Source organism: Scyliorhinus canicula, chromosome 12, assembly GCF_902713615.1.
Source record: "Scyliorhinus canicula chromosome 12, sScyCan1.1, whole genome shotgun sequence".
NCBI lineage: Eukaryota > Metazoa > Chordata > Chondrichthyes > Carcharhiniformes > Scyliorhinidae > Scyliorhinus > Scyliorhinus canicula.
Genome location: NC_052157.1, coordinates 159,305,082 through 159,331,951, shown reverse-complemented (window position 1 = coordinate 159,331,951; position 26,870 = coordinate 159,305,082). Strand labels below are relative to the sequence as shown.

At 47.8% G+C, this 26,870-nt stretch overlaps 1 protein-coding gene across 3 annotated transcripts in view; it reads left to right on the top strand.

Annotated features, from left to right (window-relative positions):
* bcas3 (BCAS3 microtubule associated cell migration factor) overlaps positions 1 to 26,870 on the top strand; it is a 1,085,633-nt gene that overhangs the window by 370,312 nt on the left and 688,451 nt on the right. For all 3 annotated transcript variants that reach the window (XM_038814687.1, XM_038814685.1, XM_038814686.1), the window contains exon 14: positions 10,992 to 11,125. In XM_038814687.1, the coding sequence (XP_038670615.1) occupies positions 10,992 to 11,125 (134 nt within the window). The remainder of the gene's footprint in view (positions 1 to 10,991; positions 11,126 to 26,870) is intronic.

The window sequence follows — 26,870 nt, the reverse complement described above, 5'->3', positions numbered from 1 at the left end:
CCAACACTGGAAGGATTTGCGCTGGCGCTGGCACGATTCGCACCAGCTTTCATACCAGAACTGACACTTTGCTAAATTTAGGTAAGATTCTGGCCATCGGTTAGATTCTGCGACATGAGGAGTAGCCACTTAAAAGGTCTCCTTGCCCACAGAACTTACCCCAGCAAGGAAAAAGTGAAGTTGTCTGGATTTATATAACAAGTTTTGCCAAATCATAATTACATAATTAAACTTATCCTGCAAATATTTCTACCTTGTTTCCTTCATAATTTCCCTGGGGGGTTCTCTTATGTGCTCAGAAGATTAAAATTACGCAGATTTTGGTACCAATTGAACTATTAAAATCTTCTAGCTAAACTGTAAATAAATAACTATAGCGAGTTAACCCCAGGTATGATTTGATTAACCCACAATTACCACTTCCCCAGTGGGCCCCAAGCGTTGGAAATTGTTAGTTAGGTGCAGTTTTGTCACATCCACATGGAGGATGCAAATCCCTCACTGTTTCATGTCCTTATTTATAAAAACACTCGGACTGGTTAGTGACCTTCTTGCAGAACATCTCTCTTTTATCTTTGTATTGGAAAAACAACTCACCTCATTTTTCTTGCTATATCTTTGTGCTTTTAAAAAAAACAATACATAATTTGCAGGAACGTACAAGTGCTCAATCTAAGTCAGTTTGCTTGGGAATTCAGACAGTATGGAACCAGCGGTGAAGAGCTAATGCTGTACAGAATTGCCCATATGGCTCAGCAACATAAAGTGTAAAGGGCACATCAGTGGAAGTTTGTGGTTTCAGTATTGTAGCAGCAGCACACTGACAGGTGTTTTTAACAAATAAAATATCCAACAATCTTTATTTTTAGTACTATTCTCCCCTCTGCATGCCCTCTCCTTAGACTATTGATTTACTTGCTTGGGGTATGGTTCCATCCAAACCAGCTATTCTCTGGGACCTCATCCAAGTCTCCATTCTTTATGTGACTGTTTACAGGCTGTTCAACTGCAAGGCAATTCACAGGCGAGCCCAATTCTAGCCTCGCTTAGCTTTGATCATGGGGTCGCAATCGGGAGCAGGAACCCTTGCTGGGTTTCCTTTCCATGGCCCGGGGCACTGAGGCAAATGATCGCAAATTTTAACCTGTCTCAGCTCACTCAGTACGCATCACGGATTGAAACAGGAACCATGCCCTCAGCCACTAAATGACAGTAAAACATTGAGTTGTGCTTAAATTAATGATATTATTGTCTGGGACAGAGTGGAATAATCAACAGGAGAAACGTGAAGGCTTAAAACATGTTTTTAAAGTAAACAGCTGAACTCACTTAAAATGTACATTAAATGTGTAGCCTATCATAATGAAATCTTTAAATCACATAACACTCTTATGATGTCTGAAATTACATTTCATTGATATTATGTGGGTAACAGTTTTTCACTGTACTCTCAAAAATCCAGCCTGTGTGGCCAGTAACATAAATAAAGGTTCCTTTCAGGTTTTCTGCTACTCATTCATTTTAGTTCAAAATTACACGTTCATGCAAGGCCACAAAACCCTGAGTGAGACACTCCAGTCATCACCAGCTTCTGGGGGAACACTTTGTGCCACCAACATTTCCATCCCACCCTGTAGGCCAGCCCTCATCTATCAAAACCAGGCTCGAGAGGAAACACCCAGATAAACACACCACAACGCTTAAACTTCCAATCACTCTGTGTTTCCGCTTCCAGAGCCTATAATTAGAAACCCTTCTCTTCCGTCTATTCCCTCGTGACGCAAATGCTTTTTGTGGCTTGGCACCTCGTCGGGGCGTTGGTTAGTTTTTGGCCCGTCCAGTGTCTGGCTTGGTGTTTACAGACTTTACTACAGCATAAATAGCACTTTCTAATTCTATAGCACCTCTTCCCCGTTTTGCACGGAAGATCTCAGTATTACTTTCTTCCCTCCCCTTTCCCTCAAAGCAGTTTTTTTTTGCCTTAAGTAATTGGTGTGAAAAACGGGAAACGGTAAATTGGAGTGAAGTAAGCTATTGCTCTTTCAGTCAAAACACGTTTCCAGTGATTGAAACCAATTAGCTGTTTTTACAAAAGATAGCAATCTGCAGGCCTTTTCTTCTGGTGTGACTCCCCCCGCTTTTCATATTAGATAAGCTGAACAACAAAGCAACCATTACTAATCAGACTTGCATCAGCCGCACCCTTCGTACTACAGATTTGCAAAGAAAAGATGATTATAAACAGCCCTTCATTGATAGCACGTGTGTTGTGTTAGCAGCTCTGTGGAGGCCGTGGTTTCAGGGGAAAAAATCACCAGCTTCAGAACTCACTTCAAAAGGGCTAGAAGCATGCTGAACACCCCCAAACAAAGTGCAATATTTTCAAGGGAAACAATTAACAGATCACACCTTGTTTCCATGACTTCATTAGTTTGGACAGGTAGACTGAAATTCAACAATGAGTTGAATCAGTTAATGATAATCCCAGGATTCCCCGGTAAAAACTACACACTACTATGGTTTTCTGCAAATATTAACACACTCTTGGATAGCCCCTGCAAATATTGGCACAACCCTGGGGATTCTAAATATTGACACCCTATTGGGCACCCTGTGTTAATTCCCAGAACACAGTCAGCAAAAAGTGAATAGAATATTAAAGAATACTTCAAAAGAACAGAAGAAATTACAAGTTTTTAAGTCAAGAAATATGGAAAGATAAATCTTGGGATGGAAGGACAGAATCTGAGGACTCCCTCCATCTCAGTGGCAGCAGTGTGCATCAGCTACAAAATGCACTTCACAATTTGCCAAGGTTCCTCAGAGAACACCTTCCAAACACACACTTCTATCACCGAGAAGGATCAGGGCGGTGGACGCATGTGAATGCACCACTTGCATGTGCAACATTTAAATGAATGTTCCCAAAGAAAGAATTTGCATTTATATAAAAACTTTCTCGCCCTTGGGACATTCCAAAGTGCATTTGGCTACATAGATACATAGAAGATAGGAGCCAGAGGAGGCCTTTTGGCCCTTCGAGCCTGCTTCGCCATTATCACGATCATGGCTGATCATCCAATTCAATTGCCTAATCTTGACTACTTCCCATAACCTTTGATTCAATTCGTCCCAATGCTATATCTAGCTGCTTCTTGAATATATTCAATATTTTAGTATCAACTACTTCCGATGGTAATAAATTCCACAGGCTCACCGCTGTTTGGGTGAAGAAATGTCTCCTCATCTCTGTCCGAAATGGTTTACCCTGAATTTTCAGACTGTGACCCCTGGTTTTGGACCCACCCACCATCGGGAACATCTTCCCTGCATTTACCCTATCTAGTACTGTTAGAATTTTATAAGTCTCTATGAGATCCCCCCTCATTCTTCTGAACTCCAGCGAGAACAATCATAACTTAGTCAACCTCTCCTCATATGACAGTCCAAAACTGGTCCAAAGGAGACCAAAACTGCCCACAATATTCCAGGTGTGGCCTCACCAAGGTCCGGTATAATTACTTTTGAAGTGGAGTCACTGTTGTGATTTAGTAAACGCAGCGATCAGCTTGTGTGCAACAAGCTGCCACTAAAAGCAACATGATCATGACAAGATAATCTGTTTTAGTTTTTGTTGGGTGAGCAATAAATATTGGCCAGGACACTGGAGAGAATTCCCCTGCAGCAGTGTTTCTGAGTATTCTCCATTAGGGTGTATCGATGGATGGGACAACGCAATTCATAATTCAGCTCCTGAAAATTCAACCTTGCAGGTCAGATTAGCAGTATGGGAAGGCAGATACCTCCGATGCCCCCAGACATAGATTCTCACAGTGTTGAGCTAACGGTCTGCCACATATGCAGTCAATTTCTGGTAGCTTCCACTGACAGGTTTCACAATCCCTCTTCCTCCCAGCTATGTGTCAGTGGTACATAGTTACTGTTAGGGAGGTTAGGGAAGAAAGCGTGCCATGGGAACAATGGATTTTTCTTTCTGGTACTATGAAAGAGCCCTGCCAATTTTACGATTTGCACTTTATGGATTGGATTACAGACGATTTTCCGAATGCTAAATCCTGCCCGCCTTGCCCCTGAGCCCCTGTTTGGCTTTGTTTGGCATTATGAGTGGGCAGCACGGTAGCACAAGCGATTAACACTGTGGCTTCACAGCGGCAGGGTCCCAGGTTCGATTCCCTGCTGGGTCACTGTCTGTGCGGAGTCTGCACATTCTCCCCGTGCCTGCGTGAGTTTCCTCCTGGTGCTCCGGTTTCCTCCCACAATCCAAAGACGTGCAGGTTAGTTGGATTAGCCATGATAAATTGCCCTTAGTGCCCAAAAAAGGTTAGATGGGGTTATTGGGTTATGGGGATCGGGCTTAAGTGGGTCGGCGCACACTCGGTGAGCCAATTGGCCTCCTTCTGCACTATATGTTCTATGAGTGGCAGGTGCAAAAAAGCAATGCTCTGATTTTGTTAAAACAGACACTAAAATATTCACATCAGTTATGTTCACAGTCAAAAAAATACTTTAAAAGTGATACTCAGCAACAAGATCTTGTTTATTAAAATACTTGACTTTAGTGGTCTTCAGATTTATTTCTATTAATTCATAGAATGATATAGTATTTACAACACAAAAACATGCCATTCTTCCCAAGAACTTTGTACTGATGTTGACTCTCCACGTGACCATCCTCCCACTTCATTCCATCGAACCCAATTAACATATCATACAGTCATAGAGGTTTACAGCATGAAAACAGGCCCTTCGGCCCAACTTGTCCATACCCAGTTTTTACCACTAAGCTAGTCCCAATTGCCCACATTTGGCCCATATCACTCTGTAGCCAGTTTTCCCATATAACTGTCAAAATGCTTATATATCCTCCTATTATTTTATTTTTTTTAAGATAATATTTTATTGAAGCATTTGTAATTTTCACAATTTAACATTTTGACATTTCTAAAACAACCGCGTGGGTCAACGCACAAAATACCCCCTAAAATAATAACAAACAATAAACCACGTACCCCACTTCTCCCGCCCATCCCCAATTACCCGTATACTAAATTCCCTGTCCTTATTTAACATTACCATGCCTCCTATTTTCTTCCCCCTTTCCTATTTTCTTACAACCTTCCTTGCCAAGTTCTGAACTTGGCAAATTCACATATCAAGCCTCGCCTTAAATGCATCTATAATATTTACCTAAACTACTCCGTTTGGTAGCATAGCTCACATTCTCACCACTCTCAGGGTAAAAAAAACCTAATGATTTTCTTATTAGATTTATTAGTGAATAGGTTGTCTTCTAGGTATGACCTCAAGTTGTTGACTCTGCCAATACTCCGTCAAACCCTTCATAATTTTAAAGAATTCTATTTGGTCCCCTTTCAATCTTCTCTGATTTTGCAATTTTTAAAGGTTGGTTGTGGGCTGAAGGCCATTTCCATATTTTAGCACATAATGTAGGCTGTCATGCTTTACCAGAAATGATGGAGTGGAACATTCTTGGAAGTACTTTTTGATATCCTGAACATGTAATAAAATAAATTATAAATTGAAATTTTTTTCCTGAAAAATTGTGTAACTATATTCTCCTGTTATCATAGGTTGTCAGTGTTGGACAGTAGCAATAATAGAACAATAGAACATTACAGCGCAGTACAGACCTAACAGTTGTCTACACTAGTCTGGAAGTGTTTAACGGGTAGATTGCACAATGAAAGTCCATTTCTTCAATCAGCTGATGATGAGAAATTGTCAATATACAGCAAATTAAAACATAATTCCAGATCACATCCTTCCCTAATCAAGTTTGATCTTGGCAACCTCGTTATTACATCATTATTTAGTGGTGCCCTAATCCTGATTAGTTCTGCAGATTTCTTATGTGGCTTTGCTTTATTAGAAATGCAGATTTGCGCCAGAGAAAGTGAAAATGCCCCTTTTCTTTGGTCTGCGTAGAAATAATGAACTGTCAGACTAAATCAGGACTGGAAGAACATTCCTTTGCTTTTGGCAGTTGAAGTGAGGACTGAGGTTCATGCAGAGTTGTGATAAATTTGCAGCAGAAAATTGGGCTAATTTTGGAATCACACTCGCCTTTCTACCTCAGACAGGTTAGTTTGAGGCTTCAAAGTAAGAGGTTCAAAGGAGGTAACTCTCCTATGGAGTGAGCTGGAAATCAAAATCAGTCTGTGTGTCAGATCGGTAACTCAACACTTTCTCGTGTGTGAGCTGTATTAAACCTGGAGAATCACATTCACCTTGTGGTTTCTATGACCTGAATTGAACACGGTTTCAAGCAGTTTGATGGGACTTTGGTCTCTCTCGTAACTTCAGCAGATCAGGCACCTCCAAACCAATACAGGCATTGTACATAAATCATTTTCTCACACACATTCAAATGGAATTAATATGGAGTTCCTGTTTATTCAGCAAGGTAAGGGCAAACCTATCTTAAACTGAGAGATCGCTGCTGTGCTTGTCTGTATATTGTGATATTCTTCATATGCAGAGATTAGCAACCTGTTTTGCAAAGAGAAAAGCATGCTCCAAAAATTGTTGGAGGTCCGAAAAGAAGGACATCTTCTTGTTTGATGAGCTGTAAGAAATATGAAAAACCAATGAGTGTGATTCTCTGGCCTTGTTGCGCTCTCTCTCAAGTGAAATGAGGCCGGTGAATAGAGGGAGAGGCCAAAAACAACAACCACGCCAGGCGGCAAACAGTTGGCAATACAGCCGCCTGTTCCCATAGGCGAAATCGTGATCTCACCGTAGCGTATCGAGAAACCAATTATCATCACTTCAGGCCAATTTCCATACAATTAACGAGAGTCACCCCATATCCAACGGCCTCCTGTAATTCATTGGCCTCCCCAGCAAGTGCTCACGCTGGTACCTATTAGTACTCCTTTTGAAAAAAGAGAACCTGGCGGAAGGGCTTCTGTGGGGAACCAAGGAGGTGAGTAGCCATCTTTGCTCACCGGCAAAGAGCCCGGTGGTTCTGGATTGCTACCCCAGTGCTCGGTGAGAGGTGGGGGACCCTCGGCTGGGGGTGGGGGACTCTCCGCAGGGGTGGGCTGCCATAGGAGGATGGTGGGGGAGGCACTGGGGGGGAGGGGGGGGGGGCAACCGCTCGCGGCACCACCATGCCAACCCTAGAATCATTTACCCGTTCTGGCAGCAACCCTTGTCCCTATCCGTCTGCCCCACCGACTGCCGAGGCTTCTGGAGATGCAGCTGAAGGCTATTGCTAATAGGGAATTGGTAATCATGGTTAAATGAGCACTTCACACATCCCAAATGGATTCCTGTAGATGGGCGGGCCATGTAGCATGTGGGAGCCATTGCCTAACATCCCAGTCACACCTTGATGCATGGACACTGTGCTTGAACACTGCGGTAGGTAGCACCACATACAGAGCAGCCAACATCTGAACACACAATGGGACACAGCTTCAGGGACATGTCCACGGCCGCAGTGGGTGGGTGGGTGCCACGGAGATAAGGAGATGCTTGGAGAGATGGGCCAAGGGATCGGAGGTCAGTCTGCATTGATGAACGAAGTGAGAGGCGTCATAATTTGGATTTGGATTTGTTTATTGTCACGTGTACCGAGGTACAGTGGAAAGTATTTTTCCGTGTGCAGCTCAAACACATCATTTAGTACATGAAAAGAAAAGACGTAATAGGGCAATACAAGGTACACAATGTAAATACATAGAAACCGGCATCGGGTGAAGCACACAGGAGTGTAGTGTTAATCAGATCAGTCCATAAGAGAGTCGTTTAGGAGTCTGGTAACAGCGGGAAAGAAGCTGTTTTTGAATCTGTTTGTGCACGTTCTCAGACTTTTGTATCTCCTGCCTGGTGGAGGAAGTTGGAAGAGTGAATAAGCCGGGTGGAAGGGGTCTTTGATTATGCTGCCTGCTTTCCCCAGGCAGCGGGAGGTGTAGACGGAGTCAATGGATGGGAGGCAGGTTCGTGTGATGAACTGGGAGTTTCTCACTGTAGTTTCTTGCGTTCTTGGGCCGAGCAGTTGCCATACCAGGCTGTGATGTAGCCAGATAGGATGCTTTCTATGGTGCAGCTGTAAAAGTTGGTAAGAGTCAGTGTGGACATGCTGAATTTCCTTAGTTTCTGAGGAAGTATAGGCGCTGTTGTGCTTTCTTGTTTGTGGCGTCGGCGTGGGTGAACCAGGACAGATTTTTGGTGATGTGCACCCTCAGGAATTTGAAGCTGTCAACCATCTCCACCTCGGCCCCGTTGATGCAGACAGGGTGGTGTACGATAATTGTTGTGCACAAAGGTGTTTAATGTTTTTTACAATTCCCCACTCTCGCAATGGTGCTGCCCCCCACAAACCCCCTTCCTCACCCCCGACCTGCACCACCTCCTCTCTCAGCTCCCCGGTGCCCTCATTGATCCTCAACGTGCTTGGCCCTCCTAGCTCCACCACTATGTCTAGGTGTTGCTCCAGGATGCACATCTGACATGGAGGTAGCCAGCTGCCTACCTCGTCCTGTGGCCTTTGATGCCCCTGGTGGGCATCCTCTGTGGGCTCTTGAGAACGGAGTGCCCCGGCTCACTTGTCGGCGGCACACGCACAGCCATGCTGCCCTGTCCCGTGTGCTGACTTCGAGACGCAGCCTCATCAGAGGGGTGGAACTCGGGGGAGCTGGTGGCCAACATCGCCACTCCAGGGAACGGGTCCAGTTTGGCACCCAGTGCCCCCTCCTCCCGGTCGGTGCCCATAGGGCCCTGAGGTTCACCTTGGGATGAGGGTGCAGCCGATTTAAGCCCATGCTGCCCCTGCATCAAAGGGTCACCTGGACTCAAAATGTTAGTTCTTTTCTCTTCCTGCAGCTGCTGCCAGACCTGCTGAGATTTTCCAGCATTTTCTCTTTTTGTTTCAAATTCCAGCATCCGCAGTAATTTGCTTTTGCCCCTGCAATCATCTGGCTCTGCCAGAGCTGGCAGTTCCCCATGGTTCGCACCATTGTGTCGCTCCCTCGGTGATGCTCCTCAGTGACTGGGACATGCTCTACAGTGCCTCGGAAATGCCCACCTGCGACTGGGACAAGCTCCGCAGCGTCTCGGCCATTCCCATCTGATAGCAGGACATGTCCGCTGAACCTCATCAAGATCAGCCTGGTGCTGAGTGACATCCCCCAGCGAGGTAGACATTCTGTCGAGACCCTCAGCCATGGCCGTCATCGACTGCGCGACGCCTTGGACACCTTCACTAATGGTAATGACGTTGTGCACCAGGCTCTCCACTCCAGTCGCCACCCTAGCAGTGTTGGCCTCGGTGCCACACATTACCGGCGATATCTTCTGCGCCTGTAGCCTCTAGGATTCCTCCAAGTGGTTGTGAATCTGCTGGAGTACTGCTGACATCTCCCTCTGAATGTCCCGGCTGCTCCCTATTGTCTCCAACAGCTCCGGCTGCCTCCGTACCACAGGCTCCGCATCAGGGGTCAGCGAGCACGTTCCCAGCAAACCGAACCTTCATTTGCGGCGAGAAGCCTGTGAGGCCTTGTTAAGTGGGCCAATTAATTTTAATGGCGATGCCAGCATCGCTGGGCCAAGCCTTGGGAAGCTCGCGGTAATTCCCACTTGCTACCACAGAATAATGAACGAGAAATCTGTCAATGGTTGGTTTATTATTGTTAAAGATAATCCAGGTAATGGACAGTGTTTGATTAAGGACTAAGAGCACATATAAAATATAGAACATACAGTGCAGAAAGAAGCCATTCGGCCCATTGAGTCTGCACTGACCCACTTAAGCCCTCACTTCCACCCTATTCCCGTAACCCAATAACCCCTCCTAACCTTTTTTGGTCACGATGGGCAATTTATCATGCTCAATCCACCTAACAGGCACGTCTTTGGACTGTGAGAGGAAACCGGAGCACCCGGAGGAAACCCACGCAGACACAGGGAGACTGTGCAGACTCTGCTCAGACAGTGGCCCGGCGGGGATTCAAACCTAGGAACTTGGCACTGTGAAGCCACAGTGCTAGCCACTTGTGCTACCGTGCTGCACATAAATAAATGGGCAGCACAGTAGCATGGTGGTTAGCACAATTGCTTCACAGCTCCAGGGTCCCAGGTTCGATTCCCGGCTTGGGTCACTGTCTGTGCGGAGTCTGCACGTTCTCCCTGTGTGGTGCGTGGGTTTCCTCCGGGTGCTCCGGTTTCCTCCCACAGTCCAAAGATGTGCAGGTTAGGTGGATTGGCCATGATAAATTGCCCTTAGTGTCCAAAAATTGCCGTCAGTGTTGGGTGGGGTTACTGAGTTATGGGGATCGGTGGGGGTGTGGGCTTGGATAGGGTGCTCTTTCAAAAAGAGCCGGTGCAGACTCGATGGGCCGAATGGCCTCCTTCTGCATTGTAAAATTCTATTAAAAAAAATGTGAAGAGTCTCTGCTTGGACAGTGGGTTTTAGTAGTAGGGAGGCAGAAATCGGTAATGCTGCATCCTAAGATTAAACCTACTATCGAGGAAAATAGCTGTGCTTGTTTCATACTTCACCACCATCTGCCTTGGTGCCAATTAACAGGCGGAACCAGTATTTCTGCTTAAGATTCAATGTTGGCTACTTTAGAGGATCTTTAGTGCCTGAATGGGCTGCTGAAAATCACTTCCAGAGTTTCTGCAAACTGCAGCAAGCAGAATATAAAACGAAAACTACGGCAGTCTCCTGAAAAACTCCAGCAAGATGCAGTGAATGGATGCTCATTGCATGATTCAAATCCTGTGGGTAAGATCACTGATATCTAGGGGATTTACCCACTCATGTTAGGAACAGTTGTGTCACCGGATGCAGCCTTTCTTTTTAACTTCTTTATTTTTATACAATCATATTGAATGCATCAACTTAACTTAATATAACATTTTTGGTTAAAAAGTGCATTCAGTGTTGACCTGTGTGTCAGTGGTTAGATTCATTAACTTAACGTTATTGATCTTTATTTCAGGAATGCTGCTGGTCACCACTGACACACAAGGCCATGACTTTCACGTATTTCGAATCCTGACACATCCCTGTTCATCTTCGCAGAGTGCTGTGCATCATCTGTACACTTTACATCGTGGAGAAACAGAGGCTAAGGTACAGTGTGAATCTAGATTTTGGACACTAGGTACTGGTTGTTTTAGGGAATGCCTGACATCAGGGGCACAAATTAACATGCAAAAAAGAGTCCCGTTTTAGGCGCGTATAGCGGGGTCTTTTCTGGCGCCTGCAGTGCTGCGAATGGCCCTGCTATCAAATGGGACTCTGTCATTTTTTTTTTTCTGACCTCATGAGGATGACCCTGCCAAGGCCACACTTACCTTTGTCAGTGCAGGAAGAAATCGGGGCGCCATTTTATAATGCCACCCCAATCTCTCGACACACTTCGGACACCCAACTGCGGACTCCGGACTCCCCCACTGCCCTTATTTATTTCCTATGGGGTCATTGAGCCCCCCTCATAAGGGCAGAGCACCCCCGGGCCTGATCTCTGGCACGGGAACACAGTACCTGGGCACCTTGGCACTGCCAACCTGGCACCCTGGCAGTGTCAAGGTGCCACCCTGGCAGTGCCAAGGTATCACCCTGCCCAGAGCCCGACCACCTGGAGCCCTCTGATAGCCTGGGAGAACCCCCCCCCGGGTGCCATTGCTAAATGGCGCCATGGTGGTGTCTCCCAGGTGCGGGCGTTAGTTCCCGGGCCTCGGGAGAGTCAGGTGCAGGCTCATTTAAATATGTTAATCTGGATCCTGCCCAGCGAAGGCGAGATCCAGATCGCGACTTCTCGCGAGGCATTCCGAGCATTGCAAATCTCGTGAGAGGCATCTCCTGGGATTTAACAACCTTAAAGCCATTCAGTCACACCCCAGATTTCATACAGAACAATGGATTTCAAACTTTTACATTGTGAGTTGAAATCCCATGAAAAATGTGTATGTGCACTCGGAGACAATGCAGAGAAAAGCAATAAAGAATACAGAATTCTTAAGCTGCTACTTAGAAGCATGAATTGTCCCCACCTCTTGATGAATAGGAAGTCAATACCATCTTGGAAGCTGGAGATCTCCTTGCAGCCCTCAGTTTGAAAGCATATGATAGAGAGTGATGGCTGGACAGGAGTAATTGTGTATTCTTTATTGTGTAGGTCGGAGTGCATTTCAATGTATTGAGTGATTGAGTTGACATTAGAAGCCACAAAATTGAAGTCTGACCAATGAACACCCTCATCAAGACGTTCTATGCAATGCAACCAAAAGAGTAAATGATTCCCTTGTCAAAGCTTCTCTGGGGTGTGGCTGAGCTTTGACAAAGGGTCATCTGGACTTGAAACGTTAGCTCTTTTCTCTCCTTACAGATGCTGCCAGACCTGTTGAGATTTTCCAGCATTTTCTCTTTTGGTTTCAGATTCCAGCAACTGCAGTAATTTGGTTTTATCTATGTAATGCATGCAGTTTTCATTTGTGAGGGCAGCTTTATCTCATTTTCAGCATTTAGCCCTCACACCCATTTCTAGAAATGGGGCAGATTGCCTGCAGTGGCAGCCTTCAGGTATTAGAGGGCACAGACTGTGTCATTGACTTGTTGTCGGGTTTACATCCTGGACCCATTTTTTTCTTTGATCAACTTGTATAAACATTAAAAGGCCTGAAACCCATGTTTACCTCTGAGCAGAACAAATAATCTGAGTGATAAAACTGGCCTGCTGACGGCAGGGACCCAGCTTTATCTTTGTGGCTGCTTGACTCTGCTTGTTCTAACTTACAAACTGCTGTTCTAAACTGACCTTTGTATCTGGATGGACAATGTGATTAAAGAAAAATGTACTTGCAGATTAGATTTCTTCAGAACTACTAGGCTATCCATGAAAAGAAAGACTTGCATTTATAAAGCACCGTACACAAGCTCAGGACGTCCCAAAGCACTTTACATCCAATGAAGTATTTCCGGCACGTAGTCACTGTTGTAATGTAGGAACTTTGGATCATTGACTGGTTTCGTTTACTCTTGGAAAGCAGTGTCAAGGAAAGATGGGAATTGTTTTACTCAAGTTGTGGGAATGAGAATCGTTTAATTCCTAATGGTATTTGTGTTTTTATATTTTAGTATAGGTAGATTCACTTTCCAGCTGCTGACATTGGGATCAGATATATCTGCATTTCAAATACCCAAATGCCGCAGACTTATGTAACCCACACTACCAAATCCTCATCACCTAAGCTTTTGTAAATTCAACGCTAAGCAGGTTCAGCAAACATAGAACAATGAGCCTGGAACATAGCTGGATATTCTACTGCATGGCCAGAACTGCAGAGTATAACTCAGAGAATGCAGCGACAAAACTTTAATTGTGTTGTGTTAGACAGCACCTTGAATGCTGCACACAGCTTTGGCCACCAAAAGATTAGAGAGATGGAGGATCAAGCTAAAAGCTGAATTGCAGGCAGTAGTGCAGAGGACCGCTACATTTTAATGTTCAGTGTCAGGGATCTAAGTTATGAGGAAAGATTGTATAAACACTGGCTTTTCAATGTAGAAAGAGGGCATCTAAGAGGTGATCACAGCAACTTTTATAGCCAACAGTGTATTCTTGAAATGTCGGGCTGCATATTAGCGGCATGGGGGTGGGCGCAGAAGAATATGTTGACCTGACCCACCCTACTGTCCCTCAGAGGTTGGTGGGAGACTGACTACTTTACCCCAGCCAACCCCACATCCTTTCCATGTTTTCTACCCAATAGTAGTACAGGAAGTTTGGCAGTTCCAGGTGCCGCCCCCTCTGCAGGACAGCTCTATGGATCCTGGGGTTCTTCCCTGCCCACACGAAGGTTGAGATCAGTTTGTGTAGCCCGATGATAAAGGGTTTGGGGAGGAAGATCGGGAGCGATCTGAACGTGAATAGGAACCTTGGCAGGACATTCATCTTTATCGTCTGCACTTTCCCCGCCAGGGAGAATGGGAGTGAGTCCCACCTATGGTGTCCCCCTTCACCTCCTCCACCAGGCTAGAAAGGTTCCACTTGTGGAGCCAGGCCCAGTTGTGGGCCATCTGGATCTCCAGGTATCTGAACTTAGTCTGGGCCAGTTTGAACGGCAGAGCTCCCAGCTCGGCTTCTCTCCCATGGGGGTTTACCAGGAAGATTTCGCTCTTACTCAGGTTTAGCACAGTGATGGCACGGTAGCACAGTGGTTAGCACTGTTGCTTCACAGCGCCATGGTCCCAGGTTCGATTCCCGGCTTGGGTCACTGTCTGTGACGAGTCTGCACATTCTCCCCGTGTCTGCGTGGGTTTCCTCCGGGCGCTCCGATTTTCTCCCACAAATCCTGAAAGACTTGCTTGTTAAGGGAATTGGACATTCTGAATTCTTCTCAGTGTACCCAAACAGGCGCCGGAATGTGACGCCAAGGGGATTTTCACAGTAACTTCATTGCAGTGTTAATGTAAGCCTACTTGTGACACAAATAAAAATAATAATAATTATTAGGTTTAGTTTATATTCCAAGACTTCTCAGAACTCCCTCAGGAGCTCTATTACCTTTCCCATGCTGGCTAGGGTGTTTGAGACGTAGAACACCAGGTCGTCCGCAAAGAGAGAGACTGTGTTCTCCCTGTCTCCTCTTTGAATACCTCTCCACCCCTTGCTGATCTGTGTGTGATAGCAAGTGGCTCAGTTGCCAAAGCGAACAGCAGCGGGGACAACGGATATCACTGCCTCGTGCCTCTGTGCAGCCAGAAGTAGTTTGAGCTGGTGGCGTTTCCCCAGATGTTGGCCATGGGAGCGCTGTACAATGGTTTCCCCCATGAGGTGAACACTGGCCCAAATCCAAACCGTCTCGGTACCTCGAACATGTACTTTCACTCCACCTGGTCAAAGGCCTTCTCTGTGTCCAGGGAGATAATCACCTCTGGTGTCTCCTCCCTGGGTGGGTGCATGACCACATTTAACAGGCATCTGATGCTTGCCGTCAGCAGTCTGCCTTTGACAAACTCAGTTGATCTTCCCCGATCACTTCCGGCAAGCAACTCTCCAGCCTTGCTGGAGCTTTCGCTGGAACCTTTGCGTCAGTATTCAGGAGTGAGATAGTTCCGAATTATCTACACATGCTGGGTCTTTGTCTTTCTTTGAAATCAGTGAGATCGGAATCTGTGCCAGTGTGGGCGGCAAGACCCCCCTTGACAGCGAATCGTTGAACATCTCCAGCAGGTGCGGGGGCCGCTGCGCTGCAAGCTTTTTGTGGAAGTCCACCGGAAACCCAGCAGGTCCCTGTGCCTTCCCGCATTGAATGGAGTTGCTGTACTCCATAACCTCCTCTGGACCCAACGGTGTTTCCAGTCCTTGCCCCTTATCATCCTCCACAACTAGGAAGATCAGCCCAGCCAAGAACTGCTTCACCATTATGTACCGACCCCCGGGGTCCATCACCATGATGGTCGTCTCTTGTTAAATAGGATTGCCATCCCCTTTGCTCTTGTGTCAAAGCTCGCTTGGTATGCTTGACCCACACAACTCTTCCTTACCCTCATCTGATTTATGGTTCTCAGCTGTATCTACTGGAGAAAGATTATGCCAACTCTCAGGCTTTTTAGGTGGGCACAGACCTGGGATTTTTGACTGGGCCATTGAGTCATCCCACGTTCCAGGTGACTATCCCGATGGGGGGGGGTTATGTCCCCTCTCCCTCTTCTTTGGCATCAGCCATATTTGCCTCGTGGGCATGCCTCTGTATGCCCGGGCTTCCCTTTGTCCTTGGTCTGTCCAGTTTGGCGGCCTCCATCTTCCTCCTCCCACCCATGCTATCACGTAACCTGTATGAAAAGAATTTTGCGCCCCCACCCCTCCTAAACTTCCCCCCTAAAGTTCCCCAATGCCCTTCGATCGAACAGTGCCGCCCCCCCCCCCTCCTCCGGGGACCAAAATCCCCAGCCTGCTGACTTAACGCCCACCCCAGCCAGAAGTCTACTCCCTCTCGGGACACCCACTGCCACCTCTCCCCCCACCCCCCGCCAACTGCTCCTGGTCACCAGTCTGTTGGCTAGCATGCCCCCCTCCGCCGGAAACAAAGCCCAGTAACTCCGTCCTGTTTGATCCCCCGCAGCTCCGAATCTTTACTTCTCCTATTTAGCAGGGATAATCCAGGTAATTATAGACCGGTGAGCCTGACGTCAGTGGTAGGGAAGCTGCTGGAGAAGATACTGAGAGATAGGATCTATTCCCATTTGGAAGGAAATGGGCTTATCAGTGATAGGCAACATGTTTTTGTGCAGTGAAGGTCATGTCTTACCAATTTAATAGAATTCTTTGAGGAAGTGACAAAGTTGATTGATTTGGGAAGGGCTGAAGATGTCATATACATGGACTTCAGTAAGGCATTTGATAATGTTCCCCATGGTAGGCTGATGGAGAAAGTGAAGTCTCATGGGGCCCAGGGTGTACTAGCTAGATGGATAAAGAACTAGCTGGGCAACAGGAGACAGAGAGTAGTAGTGGAAGGGAGTTTCTCAAAATGGAGAATTGTGACCAGTGGTGTTCCACAGGGGTCCGTGCTGGGACCCCTGTTGTTTGTGATATACATAAATGATCTGGAGGAAGGTATAGGTGGTCTGATTAGCAAGTCTGCAGATGACACTAAGATTGGTGGAGTAGCAGATAGTAAAGGGGACTGTCAGAGAATACAGCAGAATATAGATAGATTGGAGAGTTGGGCAGAGAAATGGCAGATGGAGTTCAATCCGGGCAAATGCGAGGTGATGCATTTTGGAAGATCCAATTCAAGAGCGAACTATATGGTAAATGAAAAAGCCCTGGGGAAAATTGATGTACAGAGAGATCTGGGTGTTCAGGTCCATTGTACCCTGAAGGTGGCTGCGCAGGTCGATAGAGTGGTCAAGAAGGCATACGGCATGCTTTCCTTCATCAGAAGGGGTATTGAGTACAAGAGTTGGCAGGTCATGTTACAGTTGTGTAAGACTTTGGTTCGGCCACATTTGGAATACTGCGTACAGTTATGGTCGCCACATTGCCAAAAGGATGTGGATGCTTTGGAGAAGGTGCAGAGGAGGTTCACCAGGATGTTGCCTGGTATGGAGGGCGCTAGCTATGAAGAGAGGTTGAGTAGATTAGGATTATTTTCATTAGAAAGACGGAGGTTGAGGGGGGACCTCATTGAGGTCTACAAAATGATGAGAGGTATAGACAGGGTGGATAGCAAGAAACTTTTTCCCAGAGTGGGGGACTCAATTACTGTGGGTCACGAGTTCAAGGTAAGAGGGGAAAAGTTTAAAGGAGATATACGTGGAAAGTTCTTTACGCAGAGGGTGGTGGGTGCCTGGAAAGCATTGCCGGCGGAGGTGGTAGATAGCATCATTTAAGATGTTTCTAGACAGATACATGAATGGGCAGGGAGCAGAGGGATACAGATCTTTAGAAAATAGGTGACAGTTTTAGATAGAGGATCTGGATTGGCGCAGGCTTGGAGGGCTGAAGGGCCTGTTCCTGTGCTGTAATATTTCTTTGTTCTTTGTTCTTTATTCAATGTTGTCCTGTTTAGAGTTGGTGGAGATTGGCCTTGATGCCCAAGGAGGAGTGCCAGACTTCTCCTCACCCTGTTTGACATGGCCCCACTACCTGTAGGGTCCCGCCCTGCAAACACAATCCAGAAGAACCCACCTATAAGATAAGTGACACTGCAAATACATGTGGTAATTCCCCACCAGACATTCGCAGAAAGAGGTATTATAGGAATAACCAAAAAAAGGAGCATAATCCACAAAAGAGATTGAGAAAAGTAAAAAAGGAAAAGAACACAGATAAATGTCCATGACCTTGTGCCCTCCCGCTCAGTGTTTCAAGAAGGCAGCTCACAACTACCTTCCAAAGGGCAACAAGGGATGAACTATAAATGTTGACCAAGCCAGAGGCATACACATCCCTAAAATGAAGTCTGGTTCGATAATCAAATTTATTCTTTACGTGTAGCAGTTTTCCTCGTTAGCCTGATTTGTCATCCTTTACTCCAGAGAGTAATTCTACAAAACTCTTACAGAAGGCAGAATTGCACTGCCATTGTGTTTGACACTGAATGAAGTAACACCAGTGTGTTGTCCATATAGGTTTAAACAATGCTGAGCCCCTGGCACTTCATAAACGTACACAAATGTGTTTTTAAGATGTTTTGAGAAAACACACTGTCAAAACATTTAAAATGTAATAGCCAGGAGCACAGAGCTCCTTCCTTGCTGTGCGAATTTGATTCCAGCCCAAGTTACATAAACATGGTATTATCAGTGTCTGATTGGATCCAATTCTGTAGCTGCTGGGCTCTGACATTTTACACTAATGTCAGAATAGTAGTGGCAGTACAAACGCACTCTGAGTTAGGAAGGTAAGGAAAGCAAAATGTTCCTGATAAAGATGGAGTCAACGTGTAAACAGGTTTTTCTGGGGGGGGGGGGGGGGGGGGATTTGTGTCAAACATCAACACTAATTTCATTGACGTGATGAATTTATGGTTTTTAAAACAACTTTAATATTGTTTTTATTGCTGTTTTTGTATTCTGGTATCTCAACCAGGTAACTTCAGAACAAACAAATGCCAGAAAATTACATTGTGCCTGAACAAACAAATATGTTTGATATTTGTATGAAATTATTTATTCTAGTATTTTCGAGGAGTTGTTAGTTTAAAATAAATTTCCCCATCAGGATGACAGTGGAAGGAATTTCATTCACACACTTTAAACATTTGCATATTGGTATTTTATAGGGTATTTATTTTTATTTGAGATTTTCTTCACAGCATCTTCAGTAACATAACTGTAGGTAAAATCTTGTAAGGCATGTTTTCAATTATCAGTATTGCTGAACTTGTCAAATGTTCCTGACTCATCATACTTCGCAAATATTTTTCACACTTTTCAGCACAGAGAAAGAATGCTCACTGGAAGCATTTGTGACAGGTATTGTCAAAAATATTTTCAGAATGGTTGCCAAATTTGTAAATGTTGCCTGCAAACCATCATGTACAAGTAAACTGATGTTTGAAATCTTTAGCTGAGAGTTCGGGCAAACATCAGCTAGTGATCCCGAAGCACAGAGCTCATCATTATCGAGGAAATTAATGAATTATTTCACTTCATAGAACATAGAACAGTACAGCACAGAACAGGCCCTTCGGCCCTCGATGTTGTGCCGAGCAATGATCACCCTACTCAAACCCACGTATCCACCCTATACCCGTAACCCAACCCCCCCTTAACCTTACTTTGTAGGACACTACGGGCAATTTAGCATGGCCAATCCACATAACCCGCACATCTTTGGACTGTGGGAGGAAACCGGAGCACCCGGTGGAAACCCACGCACACACGGGGAGGACGTGCAGACTCCGCACAGACAGTGACCCAGCCGGGAATCGAACCTGGGACCCTGGAGCTGTGAAGCATTTATGCTAACCACCATGCTACCGTGCTGCCCAAAAGATTTGTGTCGATGTCCTCCCAGTAGTATTTAATTAATCTCTTACTGCAGAGACTCTGAGCATTCTTATCCAAACTTTTGTTGAAAAGCATGCAAAATAATTCAACATCTTTCTTCAGAGATTCACTTCTACTCTGCAATTGTACCATTATTCTGTCGCAAATAACATTCACTGTTCAACAAGAACATGGGAGTCCAAACCAAGTAAAAGTAAGGACGTAGTACAAACAATATATTTACACTTCCTGGTAGACCACTACCGGGTACTTCACTAGTCGGTGCCTTACTGGCTGACCTTATATACTCCAGGTAATTGAGATACCCTGCCCCGAGTGGGAGAGCTTTTACTCCACAAGGAACACAGCGAAGAGAAGCATTCCCACTCTGTAGGCTTCGTGAGGGATATTACAGCCAGTCTCAAAATTCATCTTCTCTTTCCCTTTTAAAGTGATTTCATTGTCTCTAGTTTCATCAGAAAATAAATTCCTGGGCATGATTCTCCGGCCTCCCAGCTGCATATTTTTCGGCAGTGGAAGGCGGTGTGCCATTTGCTGGCCGTGGGATTTTCTGCTCTTGCTGCTGTTAATGGGAATTCCTATTGAAGCCACCTCCCGATGCCGGGAAACCCACGGGAAAGAGCTCGCTGCCTGCAGGACCAGTGCAACTTGCCACCAGTCAATGGCCAGAGTATTCAGGCCCCTGTGTCTTATACGCTTCTCATCATCAGAGGGAGCTGTATTCTTGTTCATATTAGTGCCTCTGCTTCCACTGGGGTATCGTCATTTCGAACTTCAATGACAAAACCTCTAACTGAGGCGAACAATTGGGAAGTATTCAATGAAGTTGTTTCAACATTTTGCAGCGATTTGCTGACGGCATTAATTCTTTGAAGTAAACGGTTCCATAAAACAATAACAACTGCAATATTGTACTTTTCAAACTTCTCTGCTAAGGATTTTGCTTCATCTTTCACAAGTGGCTTCTATGATTTTGATGTGGCTATGTCTGATAAACATTCCTTTATATAGAAAAAGTTGTCTCAAAGACAAAACAGCATCTGTGTGAATGGACCACTTGGTGTCACAAATTCTTTTAACTGTCAAGTGTTTTCCCTTTGCCTGCTCCAAGTGTGATTGCATCATATTCCACCGATGCGTGGAAACCGAAAAGGAGGCATACAAGTTTTGAGCACAGTCAATAAAATGCATGCTGCCTCAAACGATTCAGCTGCTGCTTTGCAATTGAAATTCAAGAAGTGGCTGGAACATGGAATGAATAATGCACAGGGGCTTACTTTGTTCTGTCTTGCTTATAGACATGAATATTTTTCTGCCGTATTTGTGGCATTATCAAAGCTCTTCCAATGACAATTTTTGATGTCCAAACTTAAATTTGAAGTGATTTCCTAAATCGGTGCCTTCAAGCACTCAGAAGTGCTGGACAAAACAGACAAATCACTACACAACTTCACCGTGACTGATCACATATCTTAAAATTAATGTTAATTGCTCCACATTACTCACATGTGGTGTTGAATCAACCATTATGGAATAGTATTTGGCATCTTCGACTTTATTGGTTTTCAGCCGCTCTGCGATTATAGTGATGAAGTCATCGTTGATTCTGTGCGTTAAAAGGTTGGTCATCCCTGAGTCACAATATTGATAACTTTTAAAATGCTCTTTGATAAGCTCGTCAAATTCACTGGGATATTTGAGCAGGCTAAGAAATTACCTCTTCGACTTGACATTGATAACTCATCACCTCCTCTTAAAGGTAGTCGCGAAGAACACAGCAGCTTGACTGTGGCAACAATACACTCAACACTATCTTCCAGTAAAAACACCCCTTTTCAAACTGAACAAAACCCCAGAATCAATTCTTCCAGATAATTTACATCTTTGAACGAATGCACACACAGCCTTAATATGACTTTTGGAAGTTTATTGATCAGCAGTATCCCTTCCGACATTTCTCCAGTTGGAGTACCTTTTTTTAAAAAATAATTTTTATTAAGATTTTCACAAAATATAAACAACAAAACAATATTAACAAAACAACCATGGTAAAAAACCAAGAACAACACCCACCCAACTACAAAAGCAACTGCAAACAAAAAACAAAAACAAACAACAACAGGGAAAGAGATAACACCCGCCACATCCCACAAACCCATGTACACAGATCTCACCGAACCAAACCTCCCCCCCGGGTTGCTGCTGCTGCCGGCCTATTTCCCTACCGCTCCGCCAGGAAGTCCAGGAAAGGCTGCCGCCGCCTAAAGAACCCTTATACTGACCCCCTCAGGGCAAATTTCACCTTCTCCAATTTGATGAACCCCACCATATCATTGATCCAGGCCTCCACGCTTGGGGGCCTCGCATCCTTCCACTGAAGAAGAATCCTCCACCGGGCTACTAGGGACGCAAAGGCCAGAATGCCGGCCTCTTTCGCCTCCTGCACTCCCGCTCCACTGCAACCCCAAAAATTGCGAGTCCCCAGCCTGGCTTGACCCTGGATCCCACCACCCTCGACACCGTCCTTGCTACCCCCTTCCAAAACGTCCCCAGCGCTGGGCACGCCCAAAACATATGGGCGTGGTTCGCTGGGCTCCCCGAGCACCTAGCACACCTGTCTTCGCCCCCGAAAAACCTACTCATCCTCGTCCCTGTCATGTGGGCCCTATGCAGCACCTTGAACTGTATTAGGCTAAGCCTCGCACAGGAAGAGGAGGAATTCACTCGCTCCAGGGCATCCACCCACGTCCCCTCCTCAATCTCCTCACCCAGCTCCTCTTCCCATTTACTCTTCAGTTCCTCCACCGAGGCCTCGTCTACCTCCTGCATTACCCGGTATGTGTCCGAAATCCTCCCTCCTCCAACCCACACCCCCGAGAGCACCCTGTCCCGTACCCCATGTGGGGGCAGCAAGGGGAACCCCTCCTCCTGCCACCTGGCAAACGCCCTAACCTGCGTGTACCGAAACATGTTCCCTGGGGGGAGCCCAAACTTCCCCTCTAACTCCCCCAAGCTTGCGAACCTCCCCTCCACAAACAGGTCCCTCAACCTCCTAACCCCTACCCTGTGCCAGCCCAGAAATCCGCCATCAATGCTCCCTGGGACAAATCGATGGTTCCCCCATATCGGGGCCTCCATCGAGCCCCCCACTTCCCCCCTATGCCATCTCTTTTCAGGGTAGCCACCACCACCGGGCTCGTCGTATACCTCGTTGGAGGGAGCGGCAACGGTGCCGTTACCAGCGCCTCCAGGCTCGTGCCCACACAGGACGCCACCTCCATCCTCTTCCATGCTGCCCCTTCCCCGTCCATTACCCACTTACGCACCATCGCTGCGTTGGCAGCCCAGTAGTACCCACAGAGGTTGGGCAACGCCAGCCCCCCCCATCCCTGCCCCGTTCCAAGAACACTCTTCTCACCCTCGGAGTCCCATGCGCCCACACAAATCCTGTAATACTCCTGTTGACCCTCCTAAAAAAGGCCTTCGGGATAAGGATGGGGAGGCACTGGAACAGGAACAAAAACCTCGGGAGCACCGTCATCTTAACGGACTGCACCCTCTCCGCCAGTGACAGCGGTAACATATCCCACCTTTTGAACTCCTGCATCTCCTCCACCAACCTTGTGAGGTTGAGCTTGTGCAAGGCTCCCCAGCTCCCAGCCACCTGGACTCCTAGGTACCTGAAGCTCTTCCCTGCCTGCTTCAGTGGGAGCCTACCAATCCCCTCCTCCTGATGCCCCGGATGCACCACGAACAACTCGCTCTTGCCCAGGTTCAGCTTATACCCAGAGAAGCCCCCAAATTCACTAAGAATCCTCATCACCTCCGGCATCCCCCCCACCGGGTCCGCCACATACAGCAACAGGTCATCCGCATAAAGCGACACTCGATGCTCCTCCCCACCCCGCACCAGGCCCCTCCAGTTCCCTGACTCCCTCAACGCCATGGCCAGGGGCTCAATTGCCAACGCAAAGAGCAAGGGGGACAGGGGACACCCCTGTCTCGTCCCCCGGTACAGCCGAAAGTACTCCGACCTCCTCCTATTCGTGGCTACACTTGTCATCGGGGCCTCATAGAGCAACCTCACCCAACGGACAAACCCCTCCCCAAACCTCTCCAACACCTCCCACAGATACCCCCACTCAACCCTATCAAAGGCCTTCTCCACATCTAATGCCACCACAATCTCCGCCTCTCCTTCCACAGCCGGCATCATAATAACGTTGAGGAGCCTTCGTACGTTTGTATTCAACTGCCTTCCCTTCACAAACCCCGTCTGGTCCTCATGAATGACCCCCGGCACACAATCCTCTATTCTTGTGGCTAAGATCTTTGCCAGCAGCTTGGCGTCTATATTTAGCAGCGAGATCGGCCTATATGACCCACACTCAGAGGGTCCTTGTCCCGCTTCAGGATCAAGGAAATCAGCGCCCGCGACATAGTTGGGGGCAAAGCACCCCCCTTCCCTTGCCTCGTTAAAGGTCCGGACCAACAGGGGGCCCAACAGGTCCGCATACCTTTTATAAAATTCGGCCGGAAACCCATCCGGCTCCGGCGCCTTCCTCGACTGCATGCTCCCTATCCCTTTAACCAGCTCCTCCAGCTCAATCGGTGCCGCCAGTCCCTCCACCTGCCCCTCCTCCACCCTCGGAAATCGCAGCTTGTCCAAGAAGCGCCCCATTCCACCCCCCTCCACCGGGGGTTCAGACCGGTACAGTTCCCCATAGAAGTCCCTGAAGACCCCATTAACATCTACCCCCCTCCGCACCACCTTCCCAGCTCTATCCGTCACTCCCCCAATCTCCCTGGCCACATCCCGCTTTCGGAGCTGGTGTGCCAGCATCCTGCTCGCCTTCTCCCCATATTCATACACCGCCCCCTGTGCTTTCCTCCCCTGAGCTTCCGCCTTTCTGGTAGTCAATAGGTCGAACCTGGCCTGAAGGCTACGCCTCTTCCCCAGCAATCCCTCCTCCGGAGCCTCCGCATATCTCCTATCCACCCTCACCATCTCCCCTATCAGTCTCTCCCTCTCCCTCTGCTCCCCCCTCTCCCTATAAGTTCGGATGGAAATCAACTCCGCTCTAGTCACCGCCTTCAATGCCTCCCAGACTGTCCCCACTCGGACCTCCCCGTTATCGTTGGCCTCAAGGTACCTCTCAAAACACCCCCGAACTCTCCCGGCCACCTCCTCATCTGCCAGCAGCCCCACCTCCAAGCGCCAGAGCGGACGTTGGTCCCTCTCCTCCCCCAGCCCGAGGTCCACCCAGTGCGGGGCATGATCTGAAATGGCAATGGCAGAGTATTCAACATCTTCCACCCTCGAAACCAGCCCCCTGCTCAGGACAAAAAAAATCAATCCTCGAATAGGCCTTATGCACGTGGGAGAAAAACGAGTACTCCCTTGCCCTTGGCCTCGCAAACCTCCAGGGATCCACCCCTCCCATCTGATCCATAAATCCCCTCAACACCTTTGCCGCCGCCGGCCTCCTACCCATCCGGGACTTGGATCGATCCAATGGGGGATCCAGCACCGTATTGAAGTCCCCCCCCATGATCAGGCCCCCCACCTCCAGGTCCGGAATGCGGCCCAACATACGCCGCATAAACCCCGCATCGTCCCAATTTGGGGCGTAAACATTCACCAACACCACCCGCTCCCCCTGCAGCTTACCACTCACCATCACATACCTCCCGCCACTGTCAGCCACCACATTTAACACCTCAAACGACACCCTCTTTCCCACCAGGATCGCCACCCCCCGACTCTTCTCATCCAGCCCTGAGTGAAATACTTGGCCCACCCATCCCTTCCTCAGCCGAACCTGGTCCGCCACTTTCAGGTGTGTCTCTTGGAGCATGGCCACATCCGCCTTCAGCCCCTTCAAGTGCGCAAACACCCGGGCCCGTTTGACCGGCCCATTCAGCCCCCTCACATTCCAGGTTATCAGCCGGATCAGAGGGCTCCCTGCCCCCTCCCCTGCCGATTAGCCATAACCCATCCCCTGCCCACCACTGGCCAGCGTCCCCCGCTCGGCCAGTTCCCCACGGCGGCAACTCCCCCCAGCACCCCCTGTATCCTCCAGCTCCTTCCTGATCATTTCAGCAGCAACCCGGTACCCCCCCCCCCCCCCCCCCCCCCCAGGCTAGGACCCCTCCTAGCTTCGCCCCTCCCTTCATAGCACTCCCGTGAGCCAGCTAACTTCTGCTGACCCCGGCGACTCCTGCCCTACCTCCGACTCCTCCCCACGTGGGACTACTCCTCCCCCCGCCCGCTCTTGCACGGGAAAATAACAGCCAGCACGGCCCGCGCTTCTCAGCCCCGACTCTGCCCCCATCATCCCACAGCGCGGGAAACCAGAGAAAAGCCCGCACTTTCGCCCTGCCCAACCCTGCCTCCTCTAGGGCAACTCCCATTGCCAGTCCCCCCCACCAGCTCCCCGCACTCCCCATTTACCTCCCTGCCCAAACCCGTCCACCAGACCCATACAAGAAGACATAACGACATCACCCCACCCACCCTAAAGCCAACCCACATCTTGCATTAAACAGAGCAACACAATTACATTATCATACAAAATCCCCCATCTTAGACCCTCAGTTTGAGTCCAGTTTCTCGGCCTGCACAAAGGCCCACGCCTCCTCCGGGGACTCAAAATAGTGGTGCCGGTCCTTGTAGGTGACCCACAAACGTGTTCTGCTTGGGCCTCCTAGCCAGTATTCTGTGGGCCCCCTCCAACTCCAGGGGCCCCTGGAAGGACCCTGCTCCCATCAGCGAGTTCAGCACAACAACCACATAGGCCGCCAGGTCTGACCCCTCCAGCCCCTCCGTGAGGCCCAGGATCCACAAATTCTTCCGCCTCGACCGGTTGTCCAGCTCCTCGAACCGCTCCTGCCACCTTTTATGGAGCGCCTCGTGCATCTCCATCTTCCCCGCGACGGCCACTGCCTCATCCTCCCTTTCGGAGGCCTGCTGCTGCAGCTCCCGGATTGCTGCCCCCTGGGCTGTCTGAATCTCCATCAGCTCTCTGGTGGTAGCCTTCAGCGACTCCAGTAGCTCCACCTTAAGCTCCTGGAAGCAGCGCAGCAGAGTCTCCTGCTGCTCCTACGCCCACCAGTTGGAGTACTTGTTGACAAATGATTGTTTCCCTTTACTAGGATCAGGGAATAATTTGCAAATATAAGAGTCGACTGCCTGAGGTTTCTGAAAAAATCAACCACTTTCTCCTTTCCATCTTGCCATTTCTCTCCACCCTCCAAAAATGGTACTCATGCAGACTTCTAAACTGCTTTTGACTTCGAACCTCCAACACTTTTCTTAAATTTTCCATATTACCCATGTTCTCTGGACTGT